This window comes from Egretta garzetta, unplaced genomic scaffold (genome assembly GCF_000687185.1).
Source record: "Egretta garzetta isolate BGI_Z169 unplaced genomic scaffold, ASM68718v1 scaffold46, whole genome shotgun sequence".
Classification (NCBI taxonomy): Eukaryota; Metazoa; Chordata; class Aves; order Pelecaniformes; family Ardeidae; genus Egretta; species Egretta garzetta.
Window position 1 is genome coordinate 4,063,784 of NW_009260268.1, and position 21,483 is coordinate 4,085,266.

Sequence of the window (21,483 nt, forward strand, 5' to 3'; positions counted from 1 at the left end):
CGCTGCCTGCTGCTGCCCCGGCATCGGCAGGAGAAACACCCGCGTGTGTGCCGGCAAGTCCTGACCACCGGCCCTGCCTCATGAAATCCAGTCAGCAAAAGAAATTAAGAGATAGACAGCAGAAACAACTAATGTGGGGCAGCAGGGATGAAGCTAATGCGGCCTGTCGCCTGTGTTACCCGGTGGGATGCTGCCGTAAAGGGGTGGCAGGGGTAGGGAGCGCTTCCCCCAGGTGTCTGAGGATGGGAGCTGGGGGTCCCAGCCCCTGGCCCACACGTCCACCTTTCTGAGGCCACCCCACACAGCCCCACACCTCAGCCACCTCCCGGATCCCCTACCAGGCGGCCGACCAGAGCCAGCAATGGGGAGGGAGAGGCTGGAGCCAAGGGCTTACGGCAGCGCTGGTTCTCCATCTCTGGGGGAAGCCCCAGCTGCAAGCAGAGCAGGAGCGAAAGAAAAGAGAAAGAGAGGCATCTTGGGCGAGAGGGAAATGATTTAAAGGTGCAGCTGGTTTCTGCTGACCCAGGCTGAAGCCCTGCAGCAAACCCGGTGACTCCAAGGAGCCCTGAGGTAAACCCAGAGTGTGGACAGGCACGGGCAGTTCTCACACTTCCTACAGAAGCGCCTTCCTCACCTTTATCCCAGTGCAGTGACTGTATTTCACGGTCCTGCGGCGAAGAGGCGCGCAGGTTACGTACAGCTGCTGCATCCCAGTTACTTCCAACAAAAGTGTGGTGTGTCGGGACATAAACCAAGCCTCACCGCCTGCCCCGATGCTGATCCCACCCAGGCAGCATGTGCGTGCGAGGGAGGCAATGAGGGGGGTGGCCAGGTTGTTGCACACAGCCCGGGACCAAGGCCATCGATATATGATGGGGGGGGAAACCAAGAGCCTAACCCTGGGGAATTCTGAGCCAACTCACCTATCGTCATTTTGAACAGGATTTGAGTATCTTTGTGCTTGAGGATCTTGCCGGGCTCTGGGAGGGCATCAGGAATGGCAGCCCCAGACACTGGCGGGAACCTGGGTTGTAACATTATGTGACTCATAAGCACACCTGGATAAATTTGTGCTTGGGGCCATTATCTCATTTTTTTTTTTTCATGTTCTCCCTCATTTTTTCCATTATTTCAGTTGAGTTACAGAAAGGATGATCCTGCCTTTGCAGGAGTCCTCCAGCAGCTCTCTTGGCCCCTTCCAAGAAAAAAAATGTTTACATTAATTTATTAACTGTCCTGCAAAAAAAATGGACATGCCTGGGCTTAGCTTTCTTGGGCAAGGGAACACATCCCCTCCAAACAGATCTAACCCAGCTTCCTTTAACTGCTCTGTCTCTAAATTCATCTCCTACACACAGGTATATATATTCCCTCAATGGAAATACCACCTGCCTCGAGGCACCATCCGCTCAGTAAACTCATGTTTGGGATAGGAGCAGAAGAGTGTGTAACACTGCCCTCATGGCATGTGTCAGACATGCACCTTTTAAACCTCTGAGACCCTGTACTTGACCTCTTTCTTTTTCCTCAGGTGCTTCAGGAATATTTATACTTTGGTGTCTTCGCCGAGTGAGGGTAGGCTGACTCCAGTTGATTTTGAAAGACCCAAGAAACACAAGCCCAGGTGATGGATGTCAGCAATAGCCGAGGGCAAAGGCACCGTAGTAAAAAGGGGGGCGATTCCTCTTGTGGTAAATGTGAAAATCCAGAAGCCTGTGCTCTGTAATCTCCTTTTTGCTAAATACCACCACTCCTTGCTTCTTCTCAGAGTTCAAAGCAGCGCTCTCCATGGCTGCAGTATCTCGACCAGCCAGGTCCCTGGCTGATACCACGGGGAGCCTTCAGCTCCACAGACCAAACCCGATTTCCCAAGGATCTAAGACACGTGCCATCATGCTGAACCCCAGCAGCCTATGTCCCCCCACACCCTTGGCACAGCGAAACCACTGAGCAGGGGCCCAGAGAGGCAGCAGAGTCTCCATCCATGGGGACACTCAAAATTTGACCGAACAAGGCTCTGAGCGACCTGACCTACCTTCGAAGTTTTGGAGCAGGGGTTGGGCCAGGTGACCTCCAGAGGGGTCCCCCAGGGGACCCCCTGACCCAAACTGTTCTGCAACTCTGCAGTTACTGTCAATCAACTCTGAAAGAAGGAGACGCGTCCTACGGATCAGAAGTTCCTACCAGTTTTGAGAAAACAGGTGCCTGGATAGCAGAGACAGCTCTCACTAGGTCCTTGTGGAGGAAGAGGATGCTGTGTAGGTTAACCCTTCACTAGAAAGTTTGTAAAGGAGACCAGGGGGTGGGTGGAAGAGAGGGAGGCTGTGTGAGTGCCCTAACCAACAGGAGAACTTCAGCAATATCCCACACCCCAGGAAACACCTCTGAACGCAGCCTGGATCCCAAATAAATTGGTCTTCTCCAGTCCCGCTGCTCCCCAGATGACTTTTCTCCTACCTGACCCCGCAGACAGCCCTTTCAAGGGGAGTAGTCTTTGCCAGAGTCCAGCTCAGCAAACGGCTCCTCATTTGCTGAGCTGGCAGAGCACAGGTAGCAGCCTGGCCACAAGCCGTGTGGGCGCTGCAGGGGGAGAGCCTGGCCCTTACCTCCCTCCCGGCCTCCGCTCTGGGGGATTTCTGCAGGCTCACCTGCTGACCGCATCACAAAATCGCATGATGAGATTAACTTGGTGTTAACGTAGCACTAATGGACGGGGACCTGGGTTCCAGTGTCTCAGAATCGAATTGGGGGTTGCGCTATTAAAGGCTGGATGCTTTTTTATGACTTAAGGTAGTTTTGTAAGCATGGATAAGAAACATAATCAAACATCACATTTCAGAATAAATGTCTGATGTCCCAGCCCGAAGAAATTCTCCTTTGCGTTTACATCACCCTGCGGCTGGCCAACTGCTTTTGGTCTGAGCAAGTTGCAGAGGTGTCACCGCCTCTGCAGGGTGGATATTCTCTTTGATGGCACAGTGTTATGGATACGTACTGTAACTCCCATGCTTGGATACCTCTTGGAAGAGCTTCAAACATATAAGCCCTGGGAAGAGGGGAATTCACCGAGCATGCACACCATTCCCAGAGGTATGTGTGTGTGTCTCCTGCTGTGCAGCTACCGGAGCAGGGTGGGGTTAGTGGTTTTGCAGCTTGGCTGCCCTCCTCACAGGACCGAGGGGAGGGCAATCCGAGTTACCTGGCCATCAGCACGCTGGTGCCAACTCATGTGGAACAACCAGAGGTGAGATGCAACCATGTAACTTGCTTTAGCTACATAAAGGTTAATGTACAGGTTAAACTGGAGGTGCCTGCCTGTCCCCATCAACTCCTCTTCATTTTCCAATGGCTGAAGAGTAGCAAATCCTTCTCCTGACAAGTGACAGTTTGCTTTGCAGACCAATGTTTATGTACCCCTACAAAAACTCAGGCAGCCCTTGGGCAACCAGCTCCTTTCCCCAGTGACCAGCAGAGCTTGCTGAAGGCAGGCTCTCACCCGAAGTCACGCAGGACACATGGAAAAGGCAGCTCAGTCCTCACTCCTCTTTGGCAGCCCTGTTGGAGGCCAGGCTCCGTGTGGGCACCTGAGTGAGCCTCGGGGACTAAGAGAGCCAAAATGTTTTGCCATAAAGGGCAAATGTGTTCCCGCTGTCAGATGGACATGCAGGACTGAGGTCGGGGAGTGCTTGTGCAAGAAGGTCAGACATAAAATGAGGCTTTGCAGGAGGTAAAAGGCCTCTGAGATGCCTCCTCAATGCCATGGTGAGGGGCAGGGAGCTCAAATCCCTGTTATGAACGAGGAAAGCCCACTGCCTCTCACAGGATCTAATGCACGGGACATGGCCACTTGCCCGGAGGCCCACATGCCAACATTTACCACCACCAATCTGAACGGAGGGGAGCGAGTAGGCCATGGCGAAGGCTAACAGCAGCCCTGCTTTCAGAAAAGCAAGTGCCTTGAGTCAGCTGTTTACTTTGGAAGATGCTTTCCAGCCCCCACACAAACCTACCCCTGGGCTTTCTCTAGGCCTTAACGCTAAACCCAGACTGAGCCAGAGCCAAGAGCCTCTCTCTGTCCACAGACTAAATACCCCTCAGAGGAGAAGATAAGTTCCAGCGCTTAGTTTACATTGCATGATGTTTGCAGCCCCGCACAACCGGGCTTTCTCTTCCCCTCAGCCCTGACCCTCACCCTAGGCTGTCTCAGCCCTGGCACTGCAGCCCTACTTTCCAAAAACAAGCCTTCCCAAGAGGAGGGTTCAAGAATCAGCCCTCCATTGAGTTTGGCAGCCCCTTCCCAGCCCCAGCACAACTGCAGCTCTGGGCTTTCTCTTCTGCCTAACAATCTTCCTTCCCCACAATAAAAATACGTCAGGAGATGACTCCCCTCCCAGCCCCAAGCCTCCCCAGACAGCCCCTTCCCCACCACTCTCCCCCTGCAGCTTCCAGCCCCAACCACATCCCTACCCTGAGGTCCAGCAGCAGGCCAGGGAACTTGCCACACAAAGAAAGGCTGGAAGAAAGGGATTCATGAAGTCTAGAAGAGAATTTCCTTGCTAGAAAGATTCAGGACTCGGTTTGACAGGACAACCTACACTAAGACCCAGCTTTCAACAGAGGGTTGGAGCCAATGTGCCCCAGGGGTCCCTTCTAGTACTTCAGTGACCCTTTCGAGGTCCCTCCTTAACAAAAAAGAGCCCATTTATCTGAAAAGGGACTAGGAGATGCTACAGAGCAACTTCCAAACTTTAGCTTGGAAGTTTGGAAAGAACTTCCAAAACCCAAAGCAGACCGTGTTAAGAAAATGTAAAAATAATCCCAAGTGAGCCCCAAAACCAAGAAAAAGAAACCTGCCATGAGCCTTGTAACCCTTCTGTCAAAGGACTCGGGATGCTGGAGACACTGTAACACCCCTCCCCCCACACAGGCATGTACACAACCTTCTTGAGGAAGACCAAACCTCATGGCCTCTGGGCCTAGAGGGCCACTGGAAGGGTGAGTGCACAAGGGACAGAGACCAGAAAGTTTACATACAATGATTTTAACCATTACGAGTTTTTAGCCTCACTTCAAGTACTGCTTGGTGCTTCCTCCTCCTCCCAACCCTAACCAGAGCTCTAACTTTGTCTTACTAAGCCACCGGGCAGTGGGTTGGGAAGACAAAATTGCAAGTTTTACACAGACTTGCAATGCAATTTGGAATTGTGGCATCAGGTTACGAACTGTACTGGGTTTGCACAGCAAGGCTTTGGTAGCAGGGGGGGCTACAGTGGTGGCCCCTGTGCAACTGCAGCCGGAGAGGAGTGGGAATCTGTGAGAGGAACAGCCCTGCAGACCCCAAAGTTAGTGCAGAAGGAGGGGGAGGGACCCCAGTCTGGAGCAGGGGAAGAGTGTGAGGAGTCCTCCCCCCGAGGAGGAAGGAACGGCAGAGATGTGTGATGAACTGACCCCAACCCCCATGCCCTGTCCCCCTGCGCCGCTCGGGGGAGGAGGTAGATGAAATCAAGAGTAAAGTTAAGCCCAGGAGAAGGGAGAGATGGGGGAGAAGGTGTTTTAAGATTTATTTCTCATTACCCTACTCTGATTTGATTGGTAATAAATTAGCTAATTTCCCCAAGTTGAGTCTGGTTTGCCCATGGCAGTAATTGGTGAGTGACCTCTCCCTGTTCTTATCTCAACCCATGAGCCTTTTGTTTTATTTTCTCTCCCCTGTCCAGCTGAGGAGAGGAGCAATAGAGCGGCTTTGGCAGGCACCTGGTGCCCAGACAGGTTCGACCCACCACAAGAACAGAGTAAAATGCTACTGTTAGCTCTCCCTTTTCAACAGACAGCACATCTCCCTGTGATGCAGCCATTTTTGTGCATGTTACCTCTCATCAGCCCAATATACATGGCACTGGACTCAGCTATCTGTCGGGTTGGTATCAGAACAGTAACCACACTCTGTGTCCATGTATTTTACATACCTGAATCAGTCCGTTCAACTTCCAACAGCTTGAAAACCTGCAAGAGGGTAACTGCTCTCAACTTCTGCCCGTGCCAGCGCCAGCCCAAAGCATATAGCACTTCACAGAGTCGATGGTGTGGCTCGTCGTCCACCTCCACCACACAACCCTGCAAGCCACTGCGCAACCCTTCCTTAGATACTCAGCAGCTTCCCTCAGAGACCCAGAGGAATCAGAAGTTGCCACTGTGTGGCAGATATTGAAAGCCCTAGGGAATGTTTATTTGACTTCCAGTTCATTCCACTTGTAAGGAGTTACTGCTTGAAATTCTGCAAAAAGAGATTTTTCCGGACAAGGAAATGGCAAGCAAACTAAATGGAGATCTACCAGGGATGGGGCATGTGCAGCCCCATGGGGATGGACTTTCACACGACCCCTTCCATGAGGGTGACTTGCTCAAAGCCCAACCACAGAATAACAGCAGAAGAGGTGCCCCAACTCCCAACCTCTTTAGGTGAGGCCACACTCAAGTACCCCACCTCTAAGTTCTAGTTCCTCTTTCCACCTTGAGCTGTCTCAAGCACGGTACTTCCCACCCTGTTAGATGGGTCCTCCAGAAATTGCAAGGGCGGCTCACGCTAATTGCTCACTCCGAGAGGTCACATTCACCTATCAAAACCATGCCATCTGGGGCTTCTGAAAGATTAAGAAGGAGAGACAAACAAGAGGATTATTAAAAATTTAACTATATAGCATATTTATTATCAATCCACAGGATAATCTGATTGCTACATGAGCTCATAAAAGCTATTTCACCTTTACAAAATTAAAAAAAAAATGTGCCACAAGGATGTAATAACTGCTGATAACCAAGGACTGAATCTTAAAATTATAAATTTGCTGTAGAAAAGATTAAAAAAAATTATATTCACTTTAGAATTTTACTTTGAATAAAATATTCCCCTGTATAAAAAATAAAAAAGCTTGCTCTGGTTAGAATTAGAGTATTTTTCTTCTTCTTCTTTTAAATCTGGGAATTTGCATAATATCTCTGTAATAGGTTTCTTTTTTTTCCCTATTGTACCACGCGGCATTCAAGCATAGCAGATTAGAAACAAACATGAGAAAAGCAGTCTTAAAACGTATGAAATCCACATGGGAAGTTTTAACTTCCTTTCCTTTCCTTTCCTCTATTCTTTAAAGACACTTTAGCAAGAATAGCCTTGGAAAAGAATACAGGTGGGGAGGGACCTTCAATGTGCCATTAAGTAGAGCAAGGTAATAAAAGGCCTTTTGTAAGTGCTTTCTTAATAAGGTGCAGAAGCAGACTGCAACGTTGCTAGTACTGCACTATGTACAATATTCACAATAGATTTTTCTTTATTTAAAAATATTCCAGCTAGTTCACATTTTCTCTTCCATTCTGAGGCTTTCAGTTCCATCACAGCCTTGACAGCAAGAAGCGCAGCAGCACCACTTCCCTTGTGGTCGGTTGGTCCTCTTTTGAAACACTGGAACCTGTGAGTGGGCCAAAGTTCTTGGGTTTTTTTCCTATGTAGCAACCTTGGAAGTCCGCCTGGGTTCAGGTGTACATACTGATGGCTGGAGTCCTGAGTTAAAAACACTCCGTCACTGGAGTCGGACACAGCAATGTTTTATATTGCCAAGGCTTCACCTTAGATTTGTCTCGTGTGTGCGTCAAAACAAAACAAAGCTAAAAAAACCACACTGTCAAAGGCTTAGCAGCTCTTGACTCTCGACTGGGTGATGTCTGACGTTTTCTTGATGACGCTGGCCCGTGTCTCGCGGTCTGGCCGGCTGCTGCTCGTGGAGGCTGTGGACACTACTTGTGGCAGAGGGATGTCTGGGAAAGGGGGCCAGGAGCTGTTGTAAGGCAGTGGGCAGCTTTCTTCTTTGATGGTGACTTGGAGGTCAGGCTTGTTGGCTACAAAAGTTGCCATGCTGGGAAGCATATGGGAAGTGTTCCTCATTCCCAGATTGCTGAGATACTGTTTGCCTTCAATGTTTTTCTTCTGCCAATGAAGTCGTCCCTAAAAAAGGAGGAAAGACTGTATCAGCGAATGCAACTTTGCAAAGTGCTCTGAGTAACAAGATGAAGACAGAAACATCCACAAATTGCACAGGAGTTACTCCACCTCTAAAAGCCTGAGCCTCTAGCTGCTAGCTTTGAATGTCTTTGCTCTCAGCTACTTGGGTCTAAGCCTTGGTGGCTCTCCAGCACTCAAGAGGCCTTTGCCCACTCTTCTGATGGAAAATAAAAGGCCTTATTCCCAGTATGCCAGAGACAAAAATGGACACAGAGGTTCATACACTCAAGAGTTTCAGATGGAAGCATCTCCTCCATTACCAAGACAGAACATCCTCCGGCCAAGAGGCAGGCACAGAGACCAAACACCTCTCGAACAGCACCATCCAAACTGTCAACACAGGTGAGACTGCCAGGAAAATGACTGTCACTTGATGCTGTGTCCCCCACCACGGGGAGGAGGTTCGCCAAGGAAAGATGAGTATCCAGTCCTTTCCCCATCACACATGCCACAATGGCATGTTCTGTCAAAGGAGGTTTGGGGAGTCATTATCGGCAGTCTACATGGGGGCTCCACCCTAACCAAGGCATGAGAGATTAAACCAAGAGGGTTAGCTGTGCTATTATACAGCTGCACCAACTACAGTTCTCCAAGAAGGAGGATTCAGAGGGCTTTTTGGGGGGGGGCACAGCTGGAGAAAGACTTGCAAGAGGCATTCTGCAAAAATGCAGCTGGAGCACAGGGCATCTAAGTGCCCTCAGTGAGCTTCCCCTGGCCTCTAAGTACTCATGGAGATGGGTAGGTTTGGTCACTTGATGGCAGCCCTAAAAGAAAAGACAAGTGCTGGTTTTGCATAGGTGCAGCTCAGGAAACTTCATGGGGTGGGTATTTTCTCCACGGATTCCTTTCACCCAGCAATACCCAACTGACTGCTCGAGAAAGTTTTTTGCCTCACATACCTCAACCATTCAAGTTGCATTTCTATCAGATGCGTAAACATTTCCTCCAATTGTGTGAGTTCAGGTGCCATTTAAGGAAAACAAAGCGAGCACGATTTCAACCAAGACAAAATACTCACTACCCAGCAATGTCAATGCATCCTATTAACAAACTAGTTGACACTGTTGATGGCTCTCCAGAACATCTTATCATGCAAATTAACCTCATTGTAGTTTGGACAGATGAGGAGGAAAGAACTTGTAGAGATATCCATTCTGCCAGACAATCACCCAACTGTTTGTCTCCCTCGAACCTTCCTGGTTTGTTTTTCTCCCCCAGCTATTATTAAAATGAATACTCCACTGGTAGACAGACTTACAAATGGAGAAGGGGAAAAAATACCTCAAGACATTGTTCTTGAGACGTTGCTCCAAAGTGCTAAAAATCCAGAAAACACTTACCTCTGCATTTTCTTCATCACTTGGAACGCTGTCGGTTGTTTCACTTTCTGTCAAACAAAACAGAAACAAAAATTAAACTCACGCTATTCTACCTACAGTAGCAAAATCCAGCTCAAGAGGCCTGATCCACTTCCAAGTGGTAGCAGAGTCAAGCCAAACAACCAGAAAACAATGGAGAAGCATGGACCCCCTGCCACAGCAACAACAATCCAAGGGCTCGGCAGTACAGCTGCGGTAGATTCACATGGTTATCACAGTTAACACGTCTATGACCTGGACTTTTCCAGCAACAGAGAGGGAAGAAGTAGATTTGTGCTTTCTGGGCAGAGGGAAGAGCCTCCCAGAAGCAGAGGGTGCCCCCTCTCCCTTGCCCTCTTGGCAACTCCAGGCCTCGCAAAGAGCAAAGTTCTGTCCAAATCCTTATTTTTATCTCCCTGCAAAACCAGCAACAACTCCACCCCAGAGGAGATAAGTGTGGGTTTGTTTCATGAACTGTTATCTCAGCCTGCCGCCTCAAGGGCTTGTTGTCACCTCTGGTGCTTTATTACTGTTGTTATACTTCGCTCCCCTTTCGCTTTTGCACCCATGCCCAGCCCCCCCCAGCCTATTTCTCAACCCTTCACCCACCACTCCGTCACCTCCTCTGGCCACACACAGCCTCCCTCACCCTCAATCACTTCAACCTGAGTGCAAATGCAGGGGCACAGCTCCAGCAGGATGGGTGTCCTGCAGCTGCATCTCTCCCTTGCAGAAGAGTCTGAAATCCAGGAATCCTGACTGTTATTTTCAAGCAAGTGTGGCTGAATGCAGGTCTCACAGCATCTGAGAGTCAGACTCCTGGCCCACGGGCTTGTTGAGAGTGCCTCTTTTCAGGACTGGTCTGCCTTCCTGTTTCCTGAGAGGATAACACTAGGCATCTAGAAGCCTCAGGAGAGACCTCATCACTCTCTGTAACTATCTGAAAGGAGGCTTTAGCAAGGTGGGTGTCGGTCTCTTCTCCCAAGTTACAAGTGATAGGACAAGAGGAAATGGCCTCAAGTTGCGCCAGGGGAGGTTTAGATAGGACATTAGGAAAAAATTTTTTCACCAAAAGGGTTGTCAAGCATTGGAACGGGCTGCCCAGGGAAGTGGTTGAGTCCCCATCCCTGGAGGTATTTAAAAGACAGGTAGATGTAGTGCTGAGGGACATGGTTTAGTGGTGGACTTGGCAGTGTTAGGTTAACAGTTGGATTCAATGATCTTAAAGGTCTTTTCCAACCCAAATGAATCTATGATTCTATGACCTTTCAGGCTACCGACAGGACTCTTCCTCTTTCTCCAACCTCCCCACCAGGGCTGAGCAGATAAGGCTCAACCACTCCTTGAGCCAATGTGAACACAGAAATTACAAGGAGGAACAATGTGATGCGTAAGTGTAGCAGGCAAGGGAGCTCTCAAGTCCCAGTTTCCACTCTCCGCTCTGTGTTACACATTTTAGCCCATGCAGACTGCTTTGCACAGCCCCTGCACCCCTGAGACCATAAACCACGATCCTGCCTTTCCAGAGAGCAACCTTGTGCTCTGCATTAGACATGAGTGCCAAGGGTGCACCTTGCCCCACTGCACCCCAGTCTTTCTGAAGCAATGAAGCAGACAGCTCAGCTACTTCAGACTGCTACTTCCAAAACCAGCACCTCCCCTACTCCATAGTCTCTGCTGCAGAGTGCAGTAATCAGAGGAGCAGTCCGAAAGGTTAAATCTAACTGTGAAGCTCTGTGAAGTTAACATTCTGCGGGGCTTCTCATTCACTGGCCCAGGTAAAGACAGATGTGCCAACATGATTAAGTTGGCTAATTAAGCCATACTGGGGGGAGGAGAGTCAGAAATTCATCTGTGCAAAGGAGAAATGGCCCTAGAGATAGAATCAATAGGAGGAATCCACATAGAGACAAGAAACAGATATTCCTTGACATGAAGAAACATGTGGCAACAAAGAGTGATGCAGTTGAAAAGGAATCCATCCTTGGTGTTTATACATAACAAAATGCTGAGCAAGAGAGAGCACTATAGTTAGCAAAGCCAGGGAAGCTAGCCACACAGGCATGGAAAGTTAGAGAGGTTATTTCAACCAGGAGGTTATTTGAATCAGTGTTAAACACAAGAGGAGGTTGACAACAGCCTCAGTACTAAAAAAAATTGATTTCATAGACGTCAGTGGAAATATGAGAAAACTCACAAGGGCCACTCATATCATTTGCCTGAGTAACCTCAGAAAGGAACTAGAGGTGTTTTTGAAATAAAACAGATTTATGTAGGACAGCTGATACCTCAGGCTATTTTTTTGTTGTTGTTGTTTCAGAAGAGCTAAACTAACTGTTCCTGCACAGCTGTTATGGTTATACTCTTTCCTGCCATTCAGTGGTAGCACCTGACAGAACAGGCAGCTCTACCCAGCAAACCCATGAGCACAGGGCCAGGGTTCCCATGGTTCTGCTGTATGGGTTTGTACAAAGCCAGAAATAGTCACCAGAGTGTCCTACAGGTTTCAGGGTTCTAACAAACCACAGACTCCTGCCCACACTCCCGCCTGAAGGGCAAAGGCATGCTTTAAAAAGAAGAGGTTCATAGAAGAAATCAGGCTGGAAGGGACCCCAGGAGGTCTATAGCCCAAACTCTCGCTTAAAGCAGGGCCAGCTATAGGACTGGATCAGGTTGCTTGGGGCCTTATCCAGTCAGGTCTTGAAAACCTCCAAGGATGGAGGCAGCACAACCTTTCTGGGAATCCACTGCCTGATTGTCCTGGTGGTGAAAAAGGTGACATTTTTTCTTATATCCAACTGGACCAGGTTCTCTTGTTTCAGTTTATGCCTGCTGTTTCTCATCCTGCTACCATGCACTGCTGTGAACAGCCTGGCTCTGCCTTCTCAATAACATTCTTGCAGGTAGGGGCAGGCTGCTATGAGGTCCTCAAAGCCATCACTTCTCCATGCTGAACAAGACCCAGTCCCTCAGTATCTCCTCACACAGTGAGTGCTCTAGCACCTGATCATCCTGGCAGCCCTTCCCTGCACTTGCTCCTGTTTGCATCTGTCTTGGACTGGGGGGCTCAAGACTGGCCCAAATACTCCAGAAGTAGTGTAACTAGTGCTTGAGTAGAGGGGTTTAATCACTTCCCTAGATCTACTGGTCATGCTCCGGAAAGCTGGTGGCCTTCTCTGTGGCCAGGGTGCTCTGCTGCCTCACGTTCAGCTCACTGCACACCTGCCTTTCTGCAGAGCCGCTCCCCATTCCACCAGCCCCAGCCTCTATCACTGTAAAAGGCTCTTCCTTCCCAGGCACAGGACTTGGCATCTGCTCTTGCTGAATTTTGTAAGGTTTCTGCTGGCCCATTCCTGCAGTCTCTCCGAGTCTCTCTGGATGGTGGTCCTGCCCTCAAGCATATAACCGGTGTCCCCTATTTGGTGTCACCTGTAAACTTCACAAGTGTGTACTTCATCACCTCTTCTGCTCGTTGATATATTAAATAGGACTTGTGCCTGGACAGACCCTTGCAGTACAATACTTCTTACTGGCCTCTAGCTAAAGTAACCAGGATCATCAAGAGCTGCCTTGAGATGCATCCAAAAGCATGTCAGTGGCATGAAGTCATCTGTGTGTTATCTGGGTTATGGGCTAGTAGGCCTGGTGTACGTTAAGACAGCTGAAGGCCATCAGGGAACTAAGACAACATAAGGGGATAGCAGAAGTACTTCAGTCATGCCTCATTCTCCTTACGCAGGCTTGCTGCACTGACTTTAGGGGAGGTAGCTCATGACTTGCTCATGTCAAGATGGTTCTCTTGTCACCAGACCACCCCTCTCTGTCATCCCTGCCCAAGCAACCACCATGAATTCCAGACCAAGACAGTGACTTCTGTTTGCATTCCAAGAATCGTAGCTGAGGTTAAAAGCAAGCATCATTGTTGTGTTCACATAGATGGGAAAAGTTTTGCAAGAAACTTGTGGAAAGAGGACAAATGTTTCAAAGGCCCTGCCTCCCAGCTGCTAATAAGTTAAAGCACCCTCATCCCCCTGCCTTAAGCTTTGCAAAGCCCTTCTAAATGCTTGGGCCATTACAGACTGAACACACTGGGAAGCATAATCGTTTATCAACATGTGTGACACAAACATTGGAGGCTATTCAAAAGAACATCACACTATTCGCCTGGACCCAAGATAAAAATTACTAAATACATATTTTATAAAAATGTGCCTGGAAGTAATTTCAGCCTAATGAGTAAAAGTCAAAACCATGTGTAAAATAATAAATTACATGGGGAACAATTAATACTTAAATTTGCCTAAAAAGATGACATTTGTGTTTCTATCCAGCCTCCTGAGGCTTGCAAGTTAGCAACATGTTAAAAAAGGAAGGACAGGTTGGATCTGAAACTTTTTCTACTTTCAAATGTGGCTTTGCCCTGCTTCCTACGGAAATAAGGCTTATATGATTGCACAGACTCTACACAGTGTGGCCACATGTGCATTTGGGTCTGTTCTCCCTCAACAACTTCTGAACATGCTGTCAGACTTGGATAAGGGATAAATGAGTGCCAAAGACTCTTAACTTCCTACCAGTTTTATGAAAATAAGGGGCCAGACAAAAAAAAGAAACCCTTAGCACCCTGACTCGGGGAAAAGCTTGTTAGCTCACCCTTTTTTAGATATCAGAGAATCCAGATGGGAGGCAGACGTTGGAAGCCAGACATCCACAGCTCTGCTGCTTGCAGGACTGCTTGTTATCAGTCGCTACATGGCTTTTCTAGTCTGCAGACTATTTGTAACAAGACAGATCCACTCCCCCAGAGCCCTCAGCTCCACGTCTGCATTATATACCATTAGTGCAGCTCTTAGCACTCTGTGCCCAGTGCCAGGCACTGAGGAAACACAGAGCAGACAAGACCTTTAATCTTTAGTAAGTCAGGGGGCAAGGGGGACACACTGTATTTGCAGCACATCATTTGTACCACTGAAAATGCCCCTCTAATAAAAGATGAAAAGCCCTCTCTGCATTACATCTAAAGAGGTTCTTTTTCCATTAGTCACAGGCTAAAATCTGCAGCTTACATGTCCAACCTCAGATCTGCCGAGTTGTTTTCCAAGGTGAAACGAGTGGAGGACTGCGATCTTCCAGTTTCATTAAAAATGCAGAAGGCAGATGAATAGACATTTCTGGACCTTTGCCAGCCACCCTGGAAGAGCCCCCTTTCCCCCAGTGTCTTCCAAAAAAAGTGTGTAAAGAAATGCCAGGATGCTTACCTGCACAGGACGAGACAGGGGAGATCTGTAGGGGGTACAGCTGGCTCATGCTGAGGGGCTGTTCATCGCTTTCTGTTGTCACCTCTACTACTTGGCAAACATCAGGAGGATTAGCAACTATCACCTGCTCCTCACTGCTGCCATCAAGGTGCGGCTGTCCTACAACTTGGGGTTAGAAATAAAAAATTGATTACTCCTAAGACCTTGACCCCACTGGATCTCTAACAGCCTGTCCTTGGAGCCTGCTTGGTATTTCAGAGTCTTCAATACTGTCTCAGCACCTTCTTCCATGCCCACCACCTGCTTTCAATGGGACTTCTAAAGGAAACCTGTGTGATTTATTTAGTTTCCATCGCCTTCTGAGACACCTTTTTTCCCCATTTGTGACAACTGAAAATGGCTAACTCTCCCCTGGCTCTCACACATAACATCCGTGAGCCCTCCTTGACATATCAGCCGTCCAGAGGCTTTCCCAGGGAAGATCATAGTCATGCTCCTCCTCCACCCAAAAACATGGTCACACCAGGACATACAGACCACAGCACTCTACTAATCTGGGAAAGCATCCTCACCCAGAAAACTGCCAACATCCCATGCCCTCTGGATGCTCTCATGTAAATTATGCACCAGGAGACCAGAACTGGCATGCAAAACTCGCCACATGGTCATCTCATTTATACATGACATGAAAATTTTCTCTTCCAATTAAGTGCCTATTCTCACTGATGCTTGCAATGCTAGTTGTACCTGTAGTCTGTAATCCCCGTGGTGTGTGACTGAAAGCTACACTCTAGTTATTAACACAGAGTTTTCGTATTCCCCCAGGCCCATGATATTTAATACTAAAGGAACATTATTTATTTCTACAACGTGAAGGCACCATGGATGCTTAGCAAGTGTCCTAAAATGCTTTGCAGACATTAATTGTGCTGCACAACAACACCCTTTTGAAGCACAGGAATAAACCGAGGTACCAAGAAGTTACCGAGCAAAGCAAAACTGTGGTGAAAGCCAGAATCTCTCTGGAGCTACTTGAGAGAATTCCCTCTGTCTTGTACAATGCCCCTATCAATCCCAGCAATATGAACACATGACAACTGCATTAATCCAGCATGGAGCTGAAAGCCACTAGCTAGATTTGAAGAGCACATGAGGATGGAGCTGTCTCAGAGGATGGCTAACCTGAATCCACAGTTGTCCAAGGGAAAGGGAAGGACTACAGATATTCTTTCACTGGAACATAAAGCTTCAAAAGGAACAATCTTCACGCAGACAAATTCTGTACAAACATGGTGCTGTGTTGTTAGAAATTCAGACAGTACATTCTTTCTAGACCCATGATGGGAAAAAAAATGTAGGCAATGAAACACAGCAGATCTTGAAATTCTTCTGTTAAGTGACCTAAGTACTCTAATTATGAATTTTAAAAGAGGCAAAAGATAGCATCTATTCCTAGATGAACTAAGATAAATATACATGAATGCACATGTATATACATACAATCTATTCCTGCCTTCTGTCTTTAGACAAGGCTAGAACATGATTTTTTGAAAAAGAAAAGTGACAGGCTTTTTTCCCAGAGAAAAGCTGAATCTCATTTTGCTTTGTGAAGTGCCAGCTAACCACTGGGAAGTCCCCCAATGCTGGATTTGTATTTTATAAGACAATTGCAGCATAAAGAAAATTGCATAAATAGTGGATAGTGGTTTCTTTTAGAAGTTGAATCACTACAATTGCTACGATTTTGTTCCAGATATTTCATTTCCACTGTATTTCCACCTTTCCTGGTTCTGAAACAACCTGCTTTTTACTGAGCGGGGTGTGGAGGTCAAGAGCACACACACACAGAGTTAATTTTTATCTGGGAGAAACCAATATTGTGCAACCCCATTCAGGGTATGAGCAGGCCATCTGCATTGTCTTTCTCCTCAGTACCTGATGAATTCTTACCCACCCCAACAGATAACTTGCACAGCAAAAATGACTGCTCACTTGGGCAATATGCCACCACTTTCCCACGAGCTGAACATGTATCAGAAACACTGCAGGTGCTGTTTGTCTTTTCATCCCCTCCAGCTGACTTCCCTTCTTTCTGGAGAACAGATCCATTTTACCCTTTTCCCTGTTTACATTAAAATCCTGCTTGCAGTCCTAAATCAGGACTTCTCTCTCCAGTCTGGATAAGCAGCACACAAGCCATTAATTAAACAACACTTGATGACAGTTACCCACCTGAGCCTTGCTGTCCCACCCCTGAAAATGGATTCTGTAAGTCCAGAGAAAAATGAAAGCCCTTAAGGTGCAAATTCAGTTCTGTTCCTCTGAACAGACTTCCTCCATGACAGACTTTTGACCATTTTCAGATGTTGATGTTGCCACTGTGGGCTCTGTCCTATAAATTACTGAGATCTTCTAAGGTGCAACATGCATTCCTCTCATTGTAACATCAAACAGGATGTCAGGATACACTGTACTGTAGAAAACTGAGATGTTTGCAGCAAAATGACACACACTGATGTTAGTAGATTTTGGGGAACACCAAGTATGTTCCAAAGACTGCTGTCAACTGATTTCTGTTTGACTGTAAGACTGTAAACTAAAGCAAAAGCGTGTGACGCTTCTTCCTTGGGACTGCATATTGGCCTTGGCATGTTTCAGATTTGTTTATGAGTCAGTCAGTAAACAGGAAGCACTAGCAGTACTACAGTGCTATTCCTTCAAGTCATAAAAACCTCTGTAACAGTAGGAGCAACAATCATGTTCTAACAATCTTACAAAGCAACAGCTGATTAAATGAACTGCCATAAAGAGAGGAAAACTACTCACAAACTCCTCAGCCACAGAAGTTCTCGAGGGGAATGACTATGCAAAGCCCTGCGACCTAAGACATGGGCATCAAAAATAGTCACTGCACAGAATTTCTGCGATCTCTCCAAACAGAAGACTAAGATATTTTTTCACACACTTTTCCAACATATAAAAGTGGAATTCTAGAGAAAATGGTATATGGGTCACATTTCTGGGAGCCCTCACTGCAGTGACAACCTCAGCCAAAAAAGACTGTCAAAAACCAGCCCAGTTATTCAACTGAGAACCAAGTATTCACATGCTGAGATGACAGCTAATTCCTATTGTACCATTTTCTAAATGCAGTCTTTGCTGATCCTTGTTGTTAGCTCAGTGATGCTACATGTCCAAATGAAATGGTACCCCACACAAACCTCTGCTTTGAGCAATGGGAAACTGCCATCCAACTGCAGTTTTATTCCCACGTGACACTGGCTAGTCTCCTCATAGCTGAGGACTACCCCGTGGAGTTAAGTTCATGTCAGGAAAAGCCACCTGAGCACGTATTAAGTGCTTTGTTCTCAGGAACCACCACTCTGCCACAGTGCTGCTTGCTGATCTGCAACCAGAAACTCGTGTGGCTTGGGCTACTGAAAAATGTGTTGACCCGACTGCAACCATGGTGTTTTCTAAAGTGCAAAATGCTGATGGAAAGCCCAGTTTGGCAGAGTCAAAAGGTTTTTGAAGTCACCTGTATGCTTAGCATGTAAGAAAAGCATAGGAGTACTTACCTACAAAGTTCACTGTACTGTCAACTTCGTTTTTTATACTGGAGGACAGGAAATAGTCAGAAGTGACATCGTTTAGCCCATTAATCCCAAAAGATGATTCAACTGGCTCTTGCTAGAATGAAAACAGTACAGTTGGGTCAGGTTGATTTATTTTAGGAACCTGGACTCAATTCATCTCTTTGTTTTGAGACAGTAATAACTCATATTGCTTCTGTCCCTGCTCTTCGCTAGACATGGTCTTAGAACGAATATTTTGGTTCTCTTGAGAAGAAGCCAGAGTCTACTCTATTTCCAAATCTTCTGCACTGAAACAAAAGCTATTTTTAATTTTCAGATTTAGAGAGAGCCTTCAGAGAGCAAGAAATTAACGTGCTATTTACTACAGGAGATTAACATTTGGAACAAACAAGGAAGAAACATTGCTTTATAATGGTACTCTATTTAATATTCATCCTCATTCCTTTCCAAACATGATGTATCTCTTAGCACTCTCTGAAAGGAAGCCTTAGCTTCTGTACAGCAATTACTAAATTCTAGCTTTAATTTTTCTCTGCAGCAAGCCTGAAAGCAAACCAAACTGTTTACACTAAATACAGCCTTTTAGATCACATCATAAACATTACCACAGGGCAATAGCGTTGGGAAAACACCACCTGTTCTACATAGACTGAGTTTTCCACAAGATGCATCTCTGTAGGTCTGGTACATTTGAGTGGGAACCGAAAAAAACTCCCTTCAGAATCAACACCAAAAAGTTTAATTCCATAAACTCAGGATTTCTTTAAAAAGCTATAAACACGTTTAAAGGACTACCTGCAGGTCCATCCTCCTCCCTGGTATTGGCTCCCTTACCGGGTTATTGGTTACAAAGTCTCAAGTCTCTTGCTCTTACTCTGGACTGGCAATGCCAGCCCTGCAAGGGAAGTTCTGCCTTGGTGCTGACCCAGAGACAGCCGCAGAGAGGTGCAGAGCTGCCAGTTGGATCTGATGCCAATGCCATGCCCATTTTCACTGCTCTTAAAGCATTTCAGTGAGGGCAGGGCAAAGGTGAGCCTCAAGACCTGTGGTGCCAGCCCCTCATAGTACTAACTGTATGAACTGTTATCACGGGGACAAAAAACAGGGGACAATGTGACAGGTCTTTCTTGGATGCCACATGCTGTGATTATGACCTGCTCAAGAAGAGCTGTCACTTCAACACAAGTCTGCACCTTCCCAGGCATTAAGCAAGGCAAACACACACGCTGTCCCAAAGCCCTCCTGCACATCAGAAGAATGCAAAGTTAGTGCTAATGGCAACTAGTCTTTGATGAGCTGCACTGGTTGTGGGTTGTGTTGGCCCACAGGTCAAAGAATTGGAGAGCCAGAAAAGATAAAATTAGCTGCTATTGATCCACCAAGGATCGCTGACTGCAGAGACAGGTTAGGGCTGCACACTGGAGCCTTGAGCCTCTGGTGTTGTGCAACGCCCCAGCAAACACAGCAGCCCCCACAGGAATGCTGTGCATGCAGCACGTCTACTGAGGCTTGGTTACAGGGAAATGTATTTAGTAGCCCCCTTCAAGCTGCAGAAACAAATATGCATCCTGGTATTCAGGTGATGGTGCCAGACTGACAAGGCGGACTTGGACACTGGCACAGTTGGTGTTAAATCATCTATATTTCCAGTGTCCAGATGCCTGCTGGAAGCCTAAGCTAAATGCATGGGGAAAGGCATCACTTAGATTTTAAAAAATGTCTGAACCAGGAGCTGCATGCATAGTCAAAAGGATACATCTAGGATAAGGTAGAAATTAAGCCTCAGGCAGGCAGTTCAGCCCTTAGTTTTGTTTCAAAGGAAAGAGCCTACAGGATCCAGCAGCAGCAACAAGGGGGGAGCTCGGTGCGAGCCTCTTGCTACACTGAAGTCCCTTCACAGATCCACACTCGGGTCCTCAGCTTCCCCCTCTGCTGCTATTACCCCATTGCAGTTACCAGGCAGATCATGGAGAAGCCTCCCACTCATCTGCACTAAAGAGAGGTTTTCAGGGTAAGTGCAAGGCATTCAACGCAAAACACACAACTCGGATCTCAGGAATTCACATCACCGAGCAAATCAATTATAAGCAGCTTTCAATGCTCAGAAATGTGCATTTGCATTAATTCATCCACCACCCTTCTCCACTATTATAGCCTTCAACATTCAATAGTCATTCTAACGGTAGCTGAGCATGGAAGGAGCATCTATTTTAAAATCCAGGCTTATCTGGAGGCCAGTTTGTGTATGCAGTTGTCAGAATAAGGGGAAACAGACAGGAATACTACCTGGCCCCAGCTCAAAGCCTACAAGAGCTAAGTGGCCATACCATAGTTGGTGGCTGGTAAGCCATACGCTCATAGTAGGTATCACTGGTAGGTGTATGTGCTGGAGGCACGGCCAGCTCAGCTCACTGCTTCTGCATCACCTGGCCTAATGCTTCTGTGTGGCTCAGGGCAAGCGAGATGGAGAAAAGCGCTCCCAAAAGCTGTGAGCATCACCCCACTGGCACCTACTCCCAGGCCTAACGCCGCATGTACTAATCTCCCAGGCATCACTGGGATGCCCTCAGCAATGACTATTTGTGAGGTTAATCTTAATGGAGAGGATGAGATTGTTCAAGTGCCTCTACAGCTTTTCAGGCATTCAATAGTTCGACTAGAAGAAAGATTATGAAGGAGGGGAATGGCAAAGTGCTGCTGCTGCCAGCTTTGGCAGGCATCACACACTGCTCTGCTCTTACCAAAGGAGTTTACTGGCTCCCTCTGAACACAGGCTGCCATCAAAGTCACATTATAACAAGCACATGTGGCTGTGTGATCTGGATAGGATGGTTAAAAAGTGGTTCCTTTAACAAAATTTAAAAATCACAGTATTTTGACATGTAACTCCACAAGTCACGACCACTGGGACAGTGTCTGCTTTCCAAATCCAATTTCAATGGAGGTGTTTTCCCCAGGCCTCTGGGTTCACCCGGCCCAGAGCATCTCCTGGCCAGTGGGTGCAGAACCTGCACCCAGGCATGGGTGGCTCAGCCCTTCACAAGCAATAAGGGTACCGAGCTGCCCTTCTGCTGCAGACACGGCTGCTATGTGCAATCCAAGAACACCCAACTTTACTGAAGGCTGAAAGTCTCAAACTTTCAGTGTGCAGTACTGACCACCTCGTAGAGGTGCTTGGCAGAAGTGCGAAAGCTAGGAAACACCATCCTTTGTAGGGA

The 21,483-nt window shown here is 47.3% G+C and overlaps 1 protein-coding gene and 1 long non-coding RNA gene across 6 annotated transcripts in view; both read right to left on the minus strand.

The window, feature by feature from the left end:
• LOC118452662 overlaps nucleotides 1-6,637 on the minus strand; it is a 13,536-nt gene extending 6,899 nt beyond the window's left edge. Inside the window, exons 1-2 of the long non-coding RNA XR_004842466.1 lie at nucleotides 6,485-6,637; nucleotides 5,967-6,003 (exon numbers count right to left, since the gene is read on the minus strand). This is a non-coding gene — a long non-coding RNA (uncharacterized LOC118452662). The remainder of the gene's footprint in view (nucleotides 1-5,966; nucleotides 6,004-6,484) is intronic.
• Nucleotides 6,638-7,649: 1,012 nt separating this feature from the next.
• IRF2 (interferon regulatory factor 2) overlaps nucleotides 7,650-21,483 on the minus strand; it is a 42,843-nt gene continuing 29,009 nt past the window's right edge. For all 5 annotated transcript variants that reach the window (XM_035897718.1, XM_035897719.1, XM_035897720.1 and 2 more), the window contains 4 exons: nucleotides 18,248-18,359; nucleotides 14,670-14,834; nucleotides 9,394-9,440; nucleotides 7,650-7,996 (listed from right to left, as the gene is read on the minus strand). In XM_035897718.1, coding sequence (XP_035753611.1) covers nucleotides 7,685-7,996; nucleotides 9,394-9,440; nucleotides 14,670-14,834; nucleotides 18,248-18,359 — 636 coding nt within the window. In that variant the 3' untranslated portion in view covers nucleotides 7,650-7,684. The remainder of the gene's footprint in view (nucleotides 7,997-9,393; nucleotides 9,441-14,669; nucleotides 14,835-18,247; nucleotides 18,360-21,483) is intronic.